At 51.0% G+C, this 19,497-nt stretch overlaps 1 protein-coding gene across 1 annotated transcript; it reads left to right on the top strand.

Moving 5' to 3' along the window:
* The first annotated feature begins 4,340 nt into the window (after window positions 1-4,340).
* Window positions 4,341-19,326, top strand: WNT4 (Wnt family member 4). The gene is made up of 5 exons (XM_084220132.1): window positions 4,341-4,562; window positions 15,607-15,842; window positions 17,877-18,008; window positions 18,378-18,520; window positions 18,738-19,326. Exons 1-5 carry the CDS (start codon window positions 4,486-4,488, stop codon window positions 19,203-19,205), a joined length of 1,056 nt encoding a protein of 351 aa, XP_084076258.1. The 5' UTR covers window positions 4,341-4,485; the 3' UTR covers window positions 19,206-19,326.
* The last annotated feature ends 171 nt before the right edge of the window (window positions 19,327-19,497 follow it).

Below are 19,497 nucleotides of genomic sequence, written 5' to 3'. Positions count from 1 at the left end.
TCCATCCTGCTCAGCTGAGCATGGCTCTCCCAGCTCCCACGGTGGGGGATGATGTTTCAGGGCTCTTAAATGCCTTGAGGTATAATGAGCACTAGAAAGGAGTGAATCAGGGTGCTATGTATCCAACCAGCCTGAAATCTCATTTTCGTCCTGGGCAGAATGAGTAGGGCAAATGTAGTCATGAGTTGTCACTCCAGTGTCAGCTGTCTACATGTGCACTGCCAGTCCAGCACATGAATCAAGGTTTGTTTCAGCAGTGCTACACACTGCTTGATGTGGATGGCACCCAAGTGAGTGGGGAAATCATTTGGGATATATTTTAAATGCCAGAATCTGGAACTGTGATAACAATCTCCTCTGAAAATAGTACAACCCAGGGGACAGTTCATTCACAGACCTGTGAAAAAGGATCTATCTGAGCAGTGGAAAAGTTGGCTCTTTCTGCAATTATATGGTTTGAAGGCATTCACAATATTTGGGGATGCTCTTAACTTCCCTCAGGGACAGCACCCACAAGATCACCATAGCCACTCATTTTTCCCAGAGAAATTTTGATGGTGTATTCAGAGACAACATCCAAAAGAAAAGTCTCTAAATCCCAAGCCACTCTGTATTTTTTTCAGTGCCCCATTTGACAGTAAAATTGGAGGAGTGAGTCTTACCAGCCTCAGTGCCAGATTTCAGGTGATGCCACTGAAGATTTATTTTAAATGAACACCTGCTTCTGAAGACTCATACAAATAAATGCACATTCCCAAGCAGACTCTGGAATAGGTATGGGGCTAAAGGCATCCTGCTGCAGCTAAAAAAAAGGCTGGTCTTGATGTTCCAGTGGCCACTGTGATGTGTCGAGCTGCCCAAGTGAGCATGGGTTACAGCAACTGCTCTCTCCCTGACTGTAATGGACTGGACACAGCTCTTTTATCAGAGCAACCTTCATGTTTGCAAAGCTGCTTCTGATTGTGAACTGCAGTCCCATACAGTCCCTACTCTAACCAGTCATCAGTGCCACTCAGAAAAGTTTGGGTACTTTGAAATAAATTTCATCAGAAAAAAAACAGGTTTCTGTAAAGGAGTACAACTGTCCTGTATTTTCTGGCACTGAGGCTCCCAGAACAACTTCTCCTTTCTCTGGGACAGGATTAATACCTGTGCTGTTGCTAAAGTGTCTGATAGTTATGTTCCATTAAATCCAAACCAGAATTTATTTCTATTCAGAGCCAACTCCCACAGCCTCAGATTCACCCATGAGTTCTCCTTTCCTTTTTCTTGCAGCTCTTCTCCCCACCACATGGTAGAGACTATTCTCTAAATTGTAGAGTACACTACTTTCAATCCCATTTGGTAAGCCCATGGGACATCAGAAACCTGAAAAGAACCTGTAAACTACCTCTCACAACCTCCATGACTGATAGCACTGGTCAGAACCAGAAACTGAGGAAGAGTGCTACCTGTCTGCACTTACTCTTCAGTGTAGTTTGTATTTACATCACTTATATCCAGAGCCTGGGTACAATTTTGCATGTTTTGTTGCTTTCACATTGGTTTCTGAGCTGAAAATCCCTTTCTGTTACCACTGCTTGCCCTTTGCCTTGCCTGTGATATGGTGATGGTAATTTCTCTTTGAATAAATAACCACCTGGGCAAGCCTTGGGGTGCATTTCATTCCTCTTCCCATCACTGAAATATTTACACATCAAAGGGAGTTTCCTTATCTAATGGGAGTTAGATGTTCATTAAAGCAGCACATAGTAACAAAGAGTGATGCCTTGCAGCCTGGGGTGTCAGCAGGCACTAAGCTCCAACCCACACTGGCAGTGACAAGGGGCCTTCATCACCAGCTGCTGTCCTGAGAGGAGTACACAGGAGGGGCCCTGCTGGCCAAGAGGCCTCTGCAGCAATGCACAAGCCAGGAGACTTGCTGTGTCACTTAAACATTCCCCTGGATCTGGGCCTTCCTCTCTTCCAAATCAGCTGGCCTTTAGGTTTTTAAAGCACCTTAGCACCTTCTGAATCAGAGGCCAAAAGAACCCAGCTTCCAGAAAGCTGTAGGTAATGACCAAGCAGTGTTTCATGGGCATCTTTGAAAAGACCAAGGAACCCACACCCTTGAAGTGAGTGCCCATTTCCATATTCTGTCCTCTGTTCACACTCATCACCTCCTCCACCCCAAAGACTGTGAAATAAACACCCCTCCTGCCCTGGTGCACTGTTGTCATCTCCACAGGCAGCTCACACTGAACTTCCTTTCGGGGTGACTTAGTCCAGAGGTGTTTGCATCTGCCTCCCCTGTGGCATGGGAGTACCACTCATCAGTCCATGGACACTCTATCCCCAATGCACACTGTGACTGCTGCAATGGCCTGGCTTTCCTGCTCTCCTGCTGGTTAAGTCAGGACAGTCCCCTCTGTTCCACCTGCTACAATGGAAAAAGGACCTGAAGCTGCTGCAGAACTAGGTGGACATGATCTACAACTCCTCACCCAGGCCAAGGGAAGTCTCAAGAGGTCCTCCAGATCAATGTCAAGCACCCACTGCACCGTCCTGCCACCACAGCTACCCCAAAAAGAGCAGCAGGGTGCCCTGAGACTGCCAGCAGCACCACCAGCCCTGGCACCAGGAGCATTTATGCCAAGAGTGCTATGTGGGCTGCAGATGTCCATGCCAGACAGGACCCCAGGATCCATGCCCACCCTTCTGGCTTCTGTCTGATGTTTCTCCTTGGAGGGGAATAATACATGAGAGGCCCAAAAGTATGACATTCCCATAGACCTATGTGGCTCTGGCCAGTCAGCCACAGCCCTCTAACCTCTCATTCCCCTTAGCCTCTCAATTAGTTCTTGCCTTTGTGACAAGTTCACTCAACACCCTGAGCAATTAGAAGCCAGAAGGCATCAGCTTTGTCTCAAATGATGAGCCAGATTAATCAGCTCCAGTTGCACTGAATTACCCAGACAGGGCTCACAGCAACAACCTCCAAGTCACCAGCAAAGCAGCCAGCATCCCATTTTCACCCAGGATAATCAGCAAGGATGTGAAAGCCAGATGACTAGGTGAGGTTGGGCTACTGCCTGTCAGGGGCTGGAATATAAGTCAAAGCACTTTGAAATTAAATCCTCACTTTGACAGGGAACTAATGCAGAGATTTTAAAGTAGGTGTAATAAAGTTAGACAGGCATATGTGCAGCCTAGCGCAAGTTGCCGTGCTTTGAATTAGTGTGCCCCAGCTACAGGAAAACGGAGTTGAAAAGACAAAGGGAATCTTGAATAGCTCCAAACCAGCTTGGCAAGATTTTAGAGATGGTAGCAAGAGGTTTTAGTAATGGACCTAAGCAACAACATTGTCAAGAGGAGATTTGGTGCACAGTTGTGGCTGCCTGGGATCTTGGATTTCACACCAAGCAGCCAGCTCATGTTGCTTCTGGCTTTAAATTAAGTCATTTATGGCCATATGGATAGACAGAGGCATAGCAGATGGAGCAGAGATAGGGATCCCCACCACATCTCTTGGCCTCGGGGTGGTTAAGACATGCTCTTTGGAGCTCTTGGGATTTCCCAAGAGTTGGCTTTTCCAGAGGTGAACTTAAGCTTTGATATTTGTTCAAGCATCACCCTCCATCTGCACATTCTAGAGCCTGCTACCAGCCACTGTGTCTGGCAGCTCTCCACAGGGCAGCCCTTATTGAGATGTCAAGAGGGTCTGCAAACTTGTCCCTGTTACATCTCCAAATGCTGTTCTTCTGATAGAAACCCCAGAGAGATGCCCCAGATAGCACCCACCCAGACCCCTCTCCTTAGCTGCAAATTTTCAAATGCACTTTGGCATTTACAGTGAATCCCCAGAAACTGGAATTTCGGAATCACTCCAAGCCAAAGGGGTGCTTGTTGAAGAAGGCAGCCTGGACGATGCACTCCAAGCAACGCCAGGACATCTCAGGGCTCTGCTTCTTCACAGCGACCAGAAAATTACCCCAAAAACATCAAATGCGGAAACCCCCGCCCCTCCCCTCTGCGAGGTTCCCTCGTCTCTCCCCGCACCCAGAGAACCCACCCAGAGGTGCCGCTTGGTGGGTGCAGCAACAAGGTGGGGGACGCTGGAGGATTCCCCGCTGCCTTCCACGTTGCCAGAGAAATTCCCAATGCCCTCCCTGCCGCCGGAGCCCCTCGTGCCCTCTCCGGCGCCCTCCCCGCTGCTGGTCCGCCCCGGGGATGTCCCCGGCAGTGAGTCCCGCCCAGGGAGCGGCGGAGCCGGGGCGGCCCCCGGGGCTGCCTCCGCCCCCGGCCCGCCTCCGGCCCCGCCGCTCCATCCCGGGACGGGCCGGCCGCGCTGACAGTCGGGCTCAGCGGCCGCCGCGGGAGCATCAGCCGGGCAGCGCCCGGCGCTCCTGCCCGCGCCCACCTGCGGCGGCGGCTCCCCTGGGCGCGGGGCGGCGGGGGCGCTGCCGCCGCCGGCTCCGCGCAGTCCCACCCCGCCTGCCCTCCAGGATGAGCCCTGAGTATTCTCTGCGCTCCTTGCTGCTCATCATCCTCGCCACCTTCTCGGCCAACGCCAGCAACTGGCTGTGAGTAGCCGCGGGGCGAGAGGGGGAACACGGACACGCTGTAACTTGTTGGTAGCCCCGGGGGCGCGGAGCAGGTGCCGCGGGGTTGGGCAGCACCGGGCGCGACCCCCTGCAGCGATGCTGCTCGGTCCCCGGCGGTACATAGGGCGCCCGTCGCCATCGCGTCTGTCCCCTGTCCCCGCTGACCCTCGCCGCCGTGGCGGTGGGGTTGCAGCCCTCATCCGCAGGCAGGTGGGCGGCAGGGGATGCCGACTCTCCCCAGCCGCTCAGTGGCGGTGTGTTATCGCGGCTGATGGGAAGGGGGCTGATTATCTAGCCCCAGTCCCATTTTTTGTCCTTAAGTTATGAATGCGGATCACACCGGGATCACGGGTGGAGGTCGAGGCGTCGGGTCGGAGTGGGCCTGGGTGTTGGCGAGATGCCACGCGAGGGCCAGCGGTCCAGGGGAGAATTTGGCAGAGCTGGGGCGGCCAAACGTGCTGGGCCCGGCGATCTGCAGCGAGCCGGGCTGCCCACGCCTCGGCCCCCCATTCCCGGTGGGAGGACGGGTGTCGGGGGTCTGTTGCACGCCGCAGAGGAGCCCGATGACATCGGGAACCCGCTGAACAAACACTGAAATAATGTGTAAGGTAAACAGGGGCGGAAATCGTTCTGGAAAATTCCTACGTGTTTGCCAAGGCGGTGGGACTACTTTCTGAAGGGGACACCCCCCCCTTCCCCCTTCCCGGGTCAGAGGGGATGGAGCATGACAACATTTTCCCACCTAACTTTGAACGAAGGAATCGGTTCTTCCTAATAAATCTGCTTTGGTGGGAGATGGTGCTTCCCCCGCTGCCCGTGTTGCTGGCTGACGGGAACTAATTAGTTCCCGTGCACGCTCCCAAGCAGACCCGCTCTCCGGCTAGGAGCGTGGGCTGCCTCTATCTCACCTTCATGGATTTCTCTCGGCAGGGGCAAGTACACCACACAGGTTTAGGAGTTCCCGGGATTGTTAGCATGAAAGATCCTGAGTGTCCTGTATCTCAAACACAGGTGCTCACGTGGGCACACATCCCCTGTGCAGGGAGTCCTCTCTGCATCCAGATACATTTATGCCTTTACAAAATGCCTTTACATTTTGAGTCGCTGAAGGCTGTGGGATGTAGGTGGTTTTTGGAGGATGCTCCCCAATGCCTGGGGAAAGTGTAAGGTCAGCGGCACTCTCTGAGTGTCCTGCCTGTGGGAAAAGGTGGCTGCCTGGCATGCGTTAGTGCTTAGTCCTTCTCCCCTCCTTCTTTGCCAGATGGAGCGATTTGCATGCCGCACGTCTCTAGCAACTGGTGGGTGGATCATAGCAGCTATCAAGGTGGTCTTTTAAGCTGTCATGCTTCTGGTGAAGGTATATTGGGAACTGTGGGAGTGTTTTTCCTGCAGGAAGAAAGTCCTGCTGAGGAAGCTCTGTGAGATGATGGCAGATCTCTGGAGAGGAGCAGCTTCAGCTGCCCTGGGACGGGCACGGCGGAAAGTGGGGATTTCATGAGTGAGGTCGGCAAGCTGCCCCGCACGGATGTGCAGAGGTGGGACTCCCCTCGGTCCCCGGCGCCGCACGCAGCTGGAATAGGATTTGGGAGGCGAGGCAGAGTGGTGATTCGCCGCACTAGTCAGGGAGGGCTGTGTGCAGCCGTCCGTGCTGGCAGAGCAAGGGTGGGCGCGGGGGGCTCATTCCTGCCAACAGGGGAGGAAAAGCAGATACATTTCAGTGCGTTTCAAAGGAAGGGGGTCAACTTTTTTTGATGTTGCAAATGTATCATGATAAAAGGATCGTCCCCCGCTCAGTGCTCTTTATTCTTTGCCTTTAGGATTAAGACAATTCCCATTGTTTATCTTCTCACATCAGAAACAAAGACTGCCGGAGGCAATAAACAGAGTTAGAAGGATCCCAGGAATTATCAGATATTCGAGGAATGAGTGCGCCTCGTATGTCCTCACGTGTGTGGGCTCGGCATGCTCGGCGTTATCCCAGGGCGCTGCCAGCTTGTGCCCAGCACACGGGATGGATCCAGCCTCGCCAGGCACATAGTTCTGCACAGAGGTGTGTGCACGGAATGGCAGCGTGCGGTGAAGTTTGCTTTTCCAGAAACCTGCTGGATTAGAGATTAAGCTCAGTTGTGAGCTTTTTTTCCTCTCCTCCTAAAGCTCTAAAGCTTCTTTCGACCTGTACAGACTCGCATTCCCCCAGTGCTTTGCTTGCAATGCTTGAGCTAAGGGTTTCTGTAGGCCTGGCTTTGTGGGGAAAGTGCTTGTTTTGGCCATGCAATGAGCTGCCCCATCCAGTATAAAAAGGAGGTGATGTAGGGATCTCTCAAAGGCATCACTCTGCTACAGCGGCCATTGACCTGGAAGGGATTTCTCAAATCTTTTCATTAAACAAACCAACCTACTTTCTCCCTGGTTAGGAAGCAAACCTCAGGTGGTTTTTATCAGGGTTTTGAGTCTGGGGAGTTGCTGCTTGCCTTGTTGCCTATCCAGAAAGCCTCTCTTCTCCAAATCTGAAGAGATACTCTGTTCCCACTTCTTGTGAAAGCCTCAGGCTTGCTCTTCCTTCTGCCTTTGGAGGCTCTGATTTGCCTCCCACCTCTTCAGGCAGAGGTTTGTAAATTAAATAAAGGGCTATAGACAGCCTTTTACATCTTGTTGGCTGTGCGCAGGAAGGTCCCTCTGGCTTCTGCTTTATCTCTTAAGGAGTCCAGGGCCGTGCTTTTTACAGGGGAAGCAGATGAGTTGCTTTTCAAAGCAACTTGCACTTGGTAGACTCTTGAACCCACATGTGCAGTGATGTGGTTGAATTTGGAAGCAAGGCCTCTTCTCCAAACTCATCCTGATGCTGAGGGTGCTTCATAGAGACTTCTAGCCAAACACGCATCATTCCACAGCTGGCACATGAGTGCCAGGCTTTGGTTTTAGTCCAGTTGTTTAGTTACTTAGTTATTCATTTTTTTACCTATTTTGGAGAGAAGGAAGTCCACGTGAAAAACTGAACTAGAAAATGTGCTAAGTGGGTTATGGATGTAAGCATCCACTAAATGCATGAGGCACTGGGGCCCACAGCCTTGCTCTCTAGCTGTTCAGAGGGTTTGAATGATGAGACAACAGAAACAGAAAACATCAGATACAACAGGGTAGGGCCCTTTAGGGGTGAGACCCCTGGTTATAAAACTGTCTGGAAATCATTACAGCCTCTTTCCATTTTCTTGCAGCTAAAACTGGCTCTGGAGGAGGCTCTCCATATGGACATGCTTGGTCTGAGATATGGTCATGCCATTTTAGAGCAGGGTGTACCACCAGCAGCTCTGTCTACCCGTTCTTTACAGGGATTTAAAATCTCCGTCTGGGCTTGGAACTTGGCTTAAAGGGCCAGGAGCACAGATGGGCTTTTAAAAACTAAAAAAAAATATTTTTTATGAGTGCACTGGGAAAGCTTGAAGACATTGTGAAGGTCCAAACAAGCCTGGCTAAGCAGCTGCTTTCTAACTACTTTCAAGGACTGGTGAGGAAGGGATAAAAGGAGTTTGGATTTCCCTGGCCTCCTTTCATCAGAACATCACAAAGTGCTTTCAGACAGGGGGCCCAATTCTCTGTGCCCATCTCTGCCAGCTTAGGAGTAGGGATGTTGCAAGAGCAGCTGGAACGCTCATTTTGTTTGGGCCATTATGCAATGCAGAAGATTTGAGAGGAAGCGTGCCTGGGTCCTGCATTTGCATCCTTCTGGTTTTAAACCAGGCTGTATTTTTTTCAGGTGAGTCTCCACAACTTTGATAGTGGGGAGAGATCACTTCACCTGGAGCCTGGCATAGTTTAATTTTGTACAAGATTCTTTGCATTGTCATTGCAATGCTCCGTCTTCCACGTGGTGAGGAACCAGTCCAGTATTTTCCCTTCACATGCCATGCTGCCATGGCACAGATTTGGCAGGTGCAGCTAGCTCTAACACAGAGCTATTCCTGCCAAGCTCCACTCCCTTCTCCATGCTCCTGGTTTTAGCTGTGAGGACAGTGTCAGGAAGGTTCCCTGGTCACATCTGAGCTGGTACCAGCAGCCAGGGTGGTAGGTTGCACCATTTGGGTTTGATGAGGAATTTCCTTACTTTGAGGGGTGCTATGGGTTGGACGAATGCCTCTCCACTTCTGAGATGCTCAGGGCTCCTTTGCATTGCTCTGGGGATCCTGTCAGATCCACAAGGTTGGTGCATGAACCTATGGAACCTGTTTCCAAGGTTGTGAGGTGGGAAACTGAAACTGCTGGAAATATATTTTAATTTTTATTTATTTGTAGGTCTTGCCACTTCTGACAATACCAGCTAATTTTATCTCAGCAATGAAAATGGACTGGTTGTGGGTTGCACCTTGCAGGTTGCACCCAGCAGTCCTGGCACTGGACTTCCAAACAAGTTTGGCTTGTCTCTGAGCAATGGTCCTGTCTGGCAGACACCCTTCAGGGCTGTGTTTGCCAGGGTGTAGGAGGGCCCCATGCTCTCTAGCTCCTCAGTGGTGATGGGCATTTCTGTCCTTTCCTAAGAAAGCCTCAAGTAAAATTGCACTCCTATCTTTCACAGCAGAACCTAACTCTAGGGAGGATGGACAGGAAGGAGATAAAACCACTCTGCATGCCAGGCTGTGAAGAACTGGATAAGCTCCAAATATGAGCAACAGCAAGAGGCAGGTTTCTTTTTTGCAATGGCTTGATGTGACTCCATGAATAAAAACTGGACTTTTGCACTGAAGCAAAAAAGTGTTTACGTTACTTTGCTGAGAGCTACTGTCTGCTTGATTAATTCATCCTTGTAGATGTAGAGAAATGTATTACAGCCACTTTCTTAAAATGATGAAATTGCTGAGCAATCCTGGAGGTTAACAGTTTCTAGGAGATTCTTCTGTATTTCCTTACAAGTGCAACGACACTGGCTCTTACAATAATTGGTGATTTTTTTCTTAAAATTTGAAAACTTGTAGTCATCCAAGGCTGCTTGAATGGTAGACTCAGCTCTGCATATTCAGTGCAGGTAACCTCTGCCTGCCATGGGGTGTCTGTCCCCAGCACCTGTGGGTGACCCCTGGCAGCATCCTCCAGGCTCTCTTGGAGCTGCCGCCATGGGCTGTTGCACTTCACAGCCAGGAAGCTGCCTTGCAGGATCTGGCTGGCTCAGCAGAACTGGAGCCAGTATTGTGCTTTCATTAAATGACTTGGGGAAAAGTAATTGAGTCTCTTGGCCAATTGAGAGCAGCCTGGGGTCTGCTGAAAGTTGGGTGAGATCAAACTAATACTGTAGAAGGCTTTTTTTGTCACGCATTTGCAGATTCTGATCAAAACTTTAAATTCATCAGATTTTCTGCAATGAGGTCTAGCCTGAAGCACTGCAGAAGTTGGCCTGCACTTGCCTCCCCTTGCAACAAGGCCTAGGTGTTGTACCTGAATCCAGGAGTAGCTTCTATTGTCTTATAAAGGAAGTAAAGGAAATTTCCTACACATTTAAAGCAGATTTCCAAAACAGATGCTGTTCAGGCTCTTCCCAGCTTCCATCCTGCTCTCCCCCATTAAAAAGTGGAGATTTTGCCCCTGCATGCTCAGAAAGCCAAAAAGCAGCACTGGCTCAGGACCAGCAGCTGGCCATCTCGCTGTCCCCAAAGACTTGAGGGGGGAGGTGAGCCACCACCAGTGGCTGGGGCATGGGTGTTTGCTGGGTGTGCATGGCGTTAGATGCAGGGTCCAAGGGATGGGAGACAGGAAGTGTAGGCTCACCCTTGAGCTGAGGGATGGCGGTATAGGCATAGCACTGCCTCCTCCGCGAGGAGTGGCTCTCTCCGCAGCTGTTAATTGGAGGTGAAGAGTAGGTGTGAAAAGCGGGTTTCAGCCAAGAGATGATACCCTAACTGTGACAGGAAGGACTAAGGCGCACCGCTGTATTTCTTCCAAGGAAGAGACCAGACAGGTTCTCAGATGATGACTTGTAAATCATAGTTTACACTTAGAAAGGCAGGATGTCTAATCCCAGGAGGGGGATGCCTGGTCCCTGGGAGGGTCAAGTCTGCTACAGAGCCAGCAGCTGCACAAGGGCAACCTTGCAGGTCTCCTGCAAATCCTGACAGGAACATTCCCAAGCTGGCAGGCTTGAGGAACCATGGATGTGGTGGGCCCTACTAGCCTGAAGCTGTTGGAACATGGAGACTGGCACTGAGCCCAATGTGGGACACCATTAGAAATCATGGGGCCTGTATAGCCTGCATAGAGCATCATCTGGCCTGCCGGACTGAGACATCTTTCCATGGCTTCACTCGCCCTTCTTGCTAGGAGAAAGCAACAAGGCAAACATAAAACACTTCTCCATATCTTCAGGATGGCTCCTTGTAAGGAGCCATAACACTGGTCAGTGACTCTCCCTGCATGGATATATCTATGGAGACAGATAGATGCATGCAGGGATGCATGGGGTTTTTCCACGGATTTTTCACATTATAAACAAGCCTTTTGTTCTTCCCCAGAAGAAGCTTGCCTGCATGAGCTGTCTCAATCCTTAGGACAATCCCCAGTGCTGACTGCTGACTGTCCCTGCACCCTCAGGAGGCACAGAGATGTTCTTGCTGACCCCTCCACAAGCACGGGGGTGTTTGCTGCCTCTCAGACAGGAGCAGAGCTGAATCATCTTCACAGTTTAAGGCTTGGACAAGCTCTCTGTGGCCTTGGCCACTCAACCTTGTGGGAAGACTGAGTATTCACTGAGCAGGGTGAAGCTTCTGAGCCTGATTTCAGAACAGCTATTGAGTGGTTTATCAGGGATGCCAGTGGCCTGGGTCTGAAGGTTATCATCTTCAGGAAAATAGTCCCAAAATGAGACAATACAAAGAGTTCACACTTGAAACTCATTTGTTTGGAAAAAAGAAACACTTGAGATCTCTGCTTTCTCCAAGCTATCTTCTCTGGCCCACCTCAATTGAGTATTTGTCAATGACTGAAATTTCCACACCTTTGCATGGCAGGGAATCTTCTCCCCTCTCCTCCTGGCTCTATCTGCCAGATGCTATGGCTCTTTCAATGTCTCCTTGTCATTTCACTAATTATTCTTCCTCATGAAAGTATTATCATCATTTTTATTTAAGCAGGGTTTCCTGACATCCCCCACCTTTCCAAAGCTCCCTGGATTTGAGATTTACATACTTGCCATCATCTTGCAGAGTCCATCAGCTGCAGCAGCTTAAATTATGGGCTTCAGTCCTGATCTCAATACTTCAGATGGGAAAAAGGAAGGGCTTTCAGTCAGTTTTCTCCTAAATCAATGACTCTTAAGAGGGCATCTGTTGTGCAAGTGACTTGCCTGGATTTAAAGGCAGGAGAAAAAATATATACAAGGCCATGATGAAGCAAGAAAGACAGAACTTTAAAAAATGGTGGTGGCAGCAGCTCTCCTCTTGAAACATTCTTTGCCCAGTCTTGAAAAAGGAAGAAAATATGCCATTGTTTTGGTTTGTTTTCCACAAACAGGGCTGGTTTGAGGCTGCATGTGAGACTTAAATTATAATCTAGAGCTCTGCATAGCAATTGAGATGTGATGTCATGATGGAGGATCTGCATTGAGACTTTGTAGAGGGCAGGAGCTGTTTGTTGCCTTCCTCCTGCTGTGCCTGTCTAGCCCTCTGTGCAGGTAGACAAAGGCTTTGGCTGCAGATTCTACCACTTCAGCCCAGGGAACAAAGTTTGGAGCAAAGTTCTTGTTAACGACCAGACAAAGGGCTACAGTCAGGTTTCCATGGGGACTGAGGGATGCTGCAGATGTGTTTGATTCCTGACAGCCTTGGTGCTCCACAGCCCTGAGAAACATGAGATGGAAGCACCTCTGAGTGCTGACAAGGGCAGAGCGTGTTTCCCAGTTCTTACCTAACTCTTCATCTGCCCCAGAGAGGGGAAGGGGCTAAGATATTCCCACCTGGTGCTCCTGAATGTGGTGTGATGAGATGCCATGTGAGAGTCTGAAAGCTGAGGTCCTTCAGCAAAGGTCCTTCCTTAAATCCTTGCCTCAGCCTCTGGATCCTGAATCAGGGATCAGGATGGGAGCCTCCTCCCCCATCAAAAACCGTGTCTTTTGGAAACCAGTGATAGTTCTCCTGGATGAGTAACAAACTAGTAGCATGATGGGGCCACAGCATTTTAGGCACAGTTTTCTCTATCTCCACAGAGGGGCTGGCAAATGTAGGCCAAGGAGGGGGGATAGGACACAGGACCTGTCAAGGGGGAGAGAGGCCAGAGCACTGTTCTGGATAGTTTCATCTTATTTGTTTGCATTGCAAAACAAATTACCAGACCTGTTCTTGAGAGCTGTGCCTATCTTTGAAGCATCCTTGGCCTTTGTTTTATAATCCTAAATAGCATTAAATGTGAGTTGGAAAGGCACCTTATCAAGTGCATCTCCTTGGAAAAGCTTGAAAGGCTTTTGTCACACTTTCCTTTATGCATGCTTTGAATTTATTACTGCACATTGCCCCGAGAATCTCAAGCTGGGAAATATATTAGAAAAGGAGACGATGCCCCATCCTGAGGAGAGCTGATAATAATGTGGATGCTACATCTGTATCACAGAACTCTTGCACCAATGTGTCTGCACTCAAAGCAGACACTGACTTATCTGTAGGACCAGTCTCACTGGCTTTGAAGGAGCTGCTTGACTGGCATGATAAATGCCAGGCAGAGGGGAAGCCAAATCAGCACAAGGGGTTGGTCCTGGAGATAGATTCTGATTTTCTTGGCTTCCAGGCTCAAAGCTGATCAGTAACTCACATTGTCTTGAGCTGAATCTTACCACTCTGCTGTGTGTCATCTTCCCCATGCCCAAAGAGGAATGATGGCTGGACCTGGGATGGGACAGCTGTTACAGGCACTCTGTGTGTGCTCAGCATTCAACGTCTTCAAAGCTCCCAGAGGTGGTTTGGTGCAAGTCAGACAAGTGCAGCAAGATGTGAGAACAGCAGTTGTTGCACTCCATGTCTGGGACTGCACCGCAGGGCTGGGGACACCCATTGCATGGTGTGGGGACCAGCAGAAAGGTGACAGTCCTGAGTTTGGACACAGTGGGTTTTTCAAGCCACCTGTGTACATCAGGTCCTGTATTCTGCAAAGAGGGCTGTCCCCTTGGAAGAGCAGGAAGCCTTGGGCAAAGATGATTTGCTGGTATAAAGGCTCTAACAGCACTTGACTCTGAAACCTCAGCAGCCTGCCTCTTCCTGCTGTAGGAGAAGCATTGCCTCCATGATCACACACAGGGAAAACTGAATACTTTTGACATCTCGCCGTGCAGACTCCCCACGGACACCAGGAACCAAGACAGCTTTCTCCCTCTCCCATGCCCCCCCCCCTTCCCCCCAGTTGTGAGCATAAAACCAAACTGGTGAATAATTCTGCTGATGCACAGAAGAGAAAATCTTGTTTTCTCCTCCTGGGGCAGACTGGCAGGGTTAATGGGAGGAAGAGGCTGTGACAACTTGATTTTGTGGCTGAAGTCAGCAGATCTGGCTCCTGGGACACATGGGAGCAGGCAGGGAGCAGGAGCCACTTTTGCACAGTCACTTCTCAGAGACAAGCAGAGCTTCAAAAGAAAAATCCTTTGCAGGATGTTGCAACTTGGGAGGAGGAGTTAAAAAAACACACAAACAAACCCACAAGTTCTCTAGGGCTGGGAAATGCAGTCAAGGAATGAAGTTTCCAAAAAGCTCAGGACTTGCAGCTCTTGGTGCAGAGAAGGTAGCTGTGTGAGACAATGTTGGCAATTCCCAAGGACACTAAAGCTCAGTGTGGTTAGTGGATGGGTGCAAGTGTGAGTTACACCTGTCCCATGCAGGGGACCCTCCATGTCCACAGCGGGTCGGGGCTCCACTATAGCAGTGTCATCTGAAGTGGCTACCAGCAGCCACAGGAAGGAGGGAGTCTCATATACACACCTGCCAACACAGTCACTAATAGTTGTAGAGGATATGGGATTATCACAGAGCCTCATTGGAAAATCTGACTGGGTCTATCTTAAGCTCCTTCTGAGTTCCAAAGGTTGGGGCAGGAGGATGGAACTGGGAAATGGGGAAGCATGGACACCATGCCCACAACACAAGGGGTGGGAGGTTAAGTTACTAGGATCCACAGCAGGGACCATCATACCCATACACTGGACAAGGAAATGCTGAGAGGTATTGAAGTGCTTTGCTCCCTCATTCCCCTAATACTGATACCCAAGAGCAGCTCTGTGACTCTTAATGCTGAGGATGGCTCTATGGAAAGCAGAACACATGGTCCTCTCCACACAGGACCAGTCTTTTCCAGATCAGCAAAGACCTTATGGCCCTATTCACAAGCTGGCCTGGTGGGGGAAGTGCCCAGCCTGTGCAATTTTGCCCTGGCAGGCTCCTGATTCTGCTTCCCTGCTTCAAACCCTGCTTGAATCCCAAGTGACAGGAAACCTGGCAGCTCCCAGAGGCCATCCCTGCCTGTTGGGGTCTGGGGCAGCTAAAAGCAGCCTCCAGGAGGGAAGTGGTTTGGGGGGCAATGTTTGCCAGTTATGAGCACACAGCCATGCTGTGGGAGCACTGTGGCAGATGGAGCTGGCAGCCAAGTGCCTGTCCTGCTTGTTTTGGCTGACTTTGGAGACCTCTGGCTTTTCCTAGTAGCACTTGGATATGCCGATACTCAGGAGACCTGACCAGGCACATTCAGACAGCGCTGAAAATATCTTCCTTGCAAGCAACAGAGGCAAAGGGGAGCCAACAGCTGGACTCCCCAAGAGACAGGAACTAGGCTGCAGAGGGATGGTTGTTTTGCTTGGGCTTGTTCTCTGTCAGCCAGAAATGCATCCTGCAGAGTCACTGCTGTGGTACATTTAAAGGTAACCCCTTTGCCATATGGGCAGCAGGTCTCAGCTATGGAGGGGGTAAGAGGTTCAGTCTCCTTGCTTTCTGGAAGGCTGAACATGGGTCCCAGATGAATATGGGCTCCCCCATCCCTTGCCTCCTAACCTCTTGTACTGGTGTCCTGGCAGGTACCTGGCAAAACTGTCTTCAGTGGGGAGCATCTCTGAGGAGGAGACCTGCGAAAAGCTGAAGGGCTTGATCCAGCGCCAGGTGCAGATGTGCAAGAGGAACCTGGAGGTGATGGACTCGGTGCGACGTGGAGCCCAGCTGGCCATTGAGGAATGCCAGTACCAATTCCGCAACCGCCGCTGGAACTGCTCCACACTGGATACCCTGCCTGTCTTTGGCAAGGTGGTGACACAAGGTGAGCTGGAAGGATGTGTCTGGGGTGATGCTGCTGGGGAAATGGCTATAAAAGCAGTCTGGTGCGCTGCAGGTGGGATTTTGCCTGCTTGCCCCTGAACCGGTGGCTGGGGAGGGTCAGGAATGGCCCATCCAGTCTTGGATCTTGGGGTGGATGGGTCCCTGTGCACTTCAGTGGGGCTCTATTCAGTATGTTGGGTACAGCATATTCAGACTCCTGCTGCTCCTCAGCTCTCCTGAACCTTTTCCACACCCACTGACAAGGACATGCCAAGTTTGAACAAAGGTCCTAAAGTCACCCTGGTCTCATCTCTTCCCCACCAAACTTAGGAGCTCCACTCTATAAAGCCATGGGTGCATTTACTCAGTCTCTTTCTGGGCAGTGCTGAAGCAGTGGCTGCTGCCAGGCTGGCACATGGCTGCTCTTGAGCAGAGCACCAATGGGGGCGCTGTCAGGAGGATGGCTCAGCGCCGCCTGGCATGGGAAGAAAATGTGGCAGCATCATCCCCCACCACCAGCCTTCAGGGCTGGATATGGCCAGGGCAGCCCCCAGCCCCCAGCTGCACCCTGACTTTCCAGAAGCACAGGACTGTAATCCTGTGAGAACTGGAGTGAGGATACAGAGGGGGAAACCCCTCTGCAACCCCTTAAGATCACTGAAGCATCCCTTGCCTCCCCTCAGGTGCTATCTCTGCCTCCCCTCAGGTACTATCTCACTTCCCATCCCAGGACCCCTAGACCAAAGCATCCCCCTGGCTCCTTTTTTGACTTTCCTCCCCTCAATGCAGGGATGAAGATCTCTTCTTGTGAAGGTTCAGGGACTGGAAATACCAGAAATACCAGAAACTAAAAGTCGTCTCTTTTTAGGCAGCCACAGCACAAACCGACCAACATGATCCTGCTATTAACCTCGATTAACTTGGAGGCAGTTCAGTCCCACACTGGCTGGGTCCTCCCCAGCCACTGCCAGCTGGGCCACCAAAGTCTGGGATGCGACCACCAAAGTAGCTGCCCTCTCTCTGACTGGCAAGCTGAGCGACGCCTGCTCACAAGCCATTGCCACTCCATACCAAACATGGGACCACCCCAAATACCAGCCCTCCTTGCTCAGAAATGGAGGGTTTGTGCCCTCAACCAGTCTCAGAGGATAGTGGGCATTGTGTGTTGTTAAAGCTGATCCCTGCCCCTGCTACTCTGTGTGTTCATGCCCAGGGATGCACCCAACTTACCAAACAAGTTTTTCTCAACCATGTGGCACCACATAGGTAGACATAAAAGCTGGGACTGCACTGCACTCTGGACACTAGTGGGGTTCTGTGAGTGCTTTGGGAGCAGAACAGGGTTTTGCAGGGTAGTTTGGGAGGCATTGTGAGCTGCACGACCCTGTGAAGAATGGCAATGATCTGCAGCTGCAGGGAATGTTCCTGGATGTGGAAAGCAGACAGCTATTCTGGATGCAGGAAGGATTTTGTGGCAGAGCTGCCCTGCAAGCACAAGGCAAGACAGTCTTCCGTATAGGCTCTGGAGAGCTCTGCCCACATTGGCAGTGCAGCCTCTCTCTCTCCTATTGCCAGGTTTTATCATTCATCCATCATTCATGTTTTTAATGTTGTGGGGCAGTTCCCAGCTTCTTCACTATTGCAAGAATGGCCTCTCACTTCTGCAAAACATCTCCCAGCACCCAGGGGTCTCTGATGAGTCAGGTCCAGGCTTGGCACTAAGCAAACAGCATCCCCAGGGGTGGGGACAGTAAGGGTCCTATGTGCTGCCTCTATCTTAAGAGGAAATGACAGAGCAAAGGGTTTAGCCTGATAGCTCTGTATAGCACATTCTGCCAAGAGCTGTCTTTCAGACCAGCTTTTCAGGGGAGTTTATGGGTCACACCAGAGTTAAGAGGGGAGGGGAGAGAAGAAGAGACACATGTGGCAGTCTTCCAAGAGCCTTTGGCCACCGAGCTGCATTGCCTCCAGAACTCCTGCTCACGTTGCCTCAGACTTTCTGCCACCTTTCCCACCATGGTTTGTGCCATTGCAGGGACACGAGAGGCAGCATTCGTCTATGCCATCTCTTCGGCAGGGGTGGCCTTTGCTGTGACCCGCGCCTGCAGCAGTGGCGAGCTGGACAAGTGTGGATGTGACCGCACAGTGCAGGGGGGCAGCCCACAGGGTGAGTGTCTGAACAGGGAGCAGCTGCAGCTGCATGGGGACGCAAAGTAGCCAAAATACCTGCAATTCAAACCCACTCTCTGTAGCCATCCAGAAAAGAAGGAAAAGCTTAAAAAAACCCAAAACGCTGGTTAGTGCACGTGACTGCCTCAGAAAGACATCTGGGTGCATCAGCCACTAGACTGAAAACATCTCGTCCATGTGTTCCCCAGGACCACACTCCCTAGCTTCCCCTGTTCACATGTGGTGTAGACTAGTAGGCAGCAAGACAGAGAGAGGGCAGGCCAGCTGGATTTTAGGAAGAACAGGGCTGGAGAGTTCAAGCACTACAGGGTGGCAGTACCTGTCTCATCTGTGCTCTCTGCCTCAGGCTTCCAGTGGTCGGGCTGCTCTGATAACATCGCCTATGGTGTGGCCTTCTCGCAGTCCTTCGTCGACATCCGTGAGAGGAGCAAAGGGGCCTCTTCCAACAGAGCATTAATGAACCTCCACAACAACGAGGCAGGGAGGAAGGTAATGGCAAGGAGAGAACCTAGGCAGCTGGCACCGCTCTGCAGCATCCCAGCCAGGCTCTGCAGCCATGGCTTGAGCCATTTGGGCTTCTTTTAATCCCATACTCACCAAGCAGTGTTTTCTGCACAGCTCTCCCAGGCCCTATCTATTGCACCCTGCCTGCTATGTCCAGCCCACACTGATCATCCCATCGTGTTCCTTGTGTCTATTCCTCCAGGCAATCCTGAACAACATGCGGGTGGAATGTAAGTGTCATGGTGTGTCAGGCTCATGCGAGTTCAAGACATGCTGGAAAGCCATGCCCCCCTTCCGCAAAGTGGGCAATGTCCTGAAGGAGAAATTCGACGGTGCCACAGAGGTCGAACAGAGCGAGATTGGATCCACGAAAGTGCTGGTGCCCAAAAACTCCCAGTTCAAGCCACATACAGATGAGGACCTCGTCTACCTAGACTCCAGTCCTGACTTCTGTGACCACGACCTCAAGAATGGGGTCCTGGGCACCAGTGGGCGGCAGTGCAACAAGACGTCCAAGGCTATCGATGGCTGCGAGCTGATGTGTTGTGGCCGTGGCTTTCACACGGACGAAGTGGAGGTTGTGGAAAGGTGCAGCTGCAAATTCCACTGGTGCTGCTCCGTCAAGTGCAAACCCTGCCATCGGGTGGTGGAGATCCACACATGCCGGTGATGAACAGGGGAGGGCACCCACCTGTATCCCCTTTAACTGACCCTGCTTCTCCCTTGCCCCACAGCCAGGACTGAGGAAGTGACCCAGATGCTGCAGGGAGAGCACAGCTCTTTACAGAGACAGAACCACAGAGAAAAACAGATTTTAAAGAAAAAAAAATATTTAAAGTTTAAAAAACCTGTTCATTGTTGGCTTTTTTTATTTTGTTCTGTCTGTTTTGCTGTATGTATTGCTGAAGCCAGAGCCCCTTGGTGTCCTGTGTTGGCAGATATGTTTGCTCTCTGGCTGTCTG

This window comes from Fringilla coelebs (genome assembly GCF_963513975.1).
Source record: "Fringilla coelebs genome assembly, chromosome: 22".
Taxonomy (NCBI): Eukaryota; Metazoa; Chordata; class Aves; order Passeriformes; family Fringillidae; genus Fringilla; species Fringilla coelebs.
Note: the sequence above shows the minus strand (reverse complement) of the source record. Positions and strands in the feature narration are given on the sequence as shown.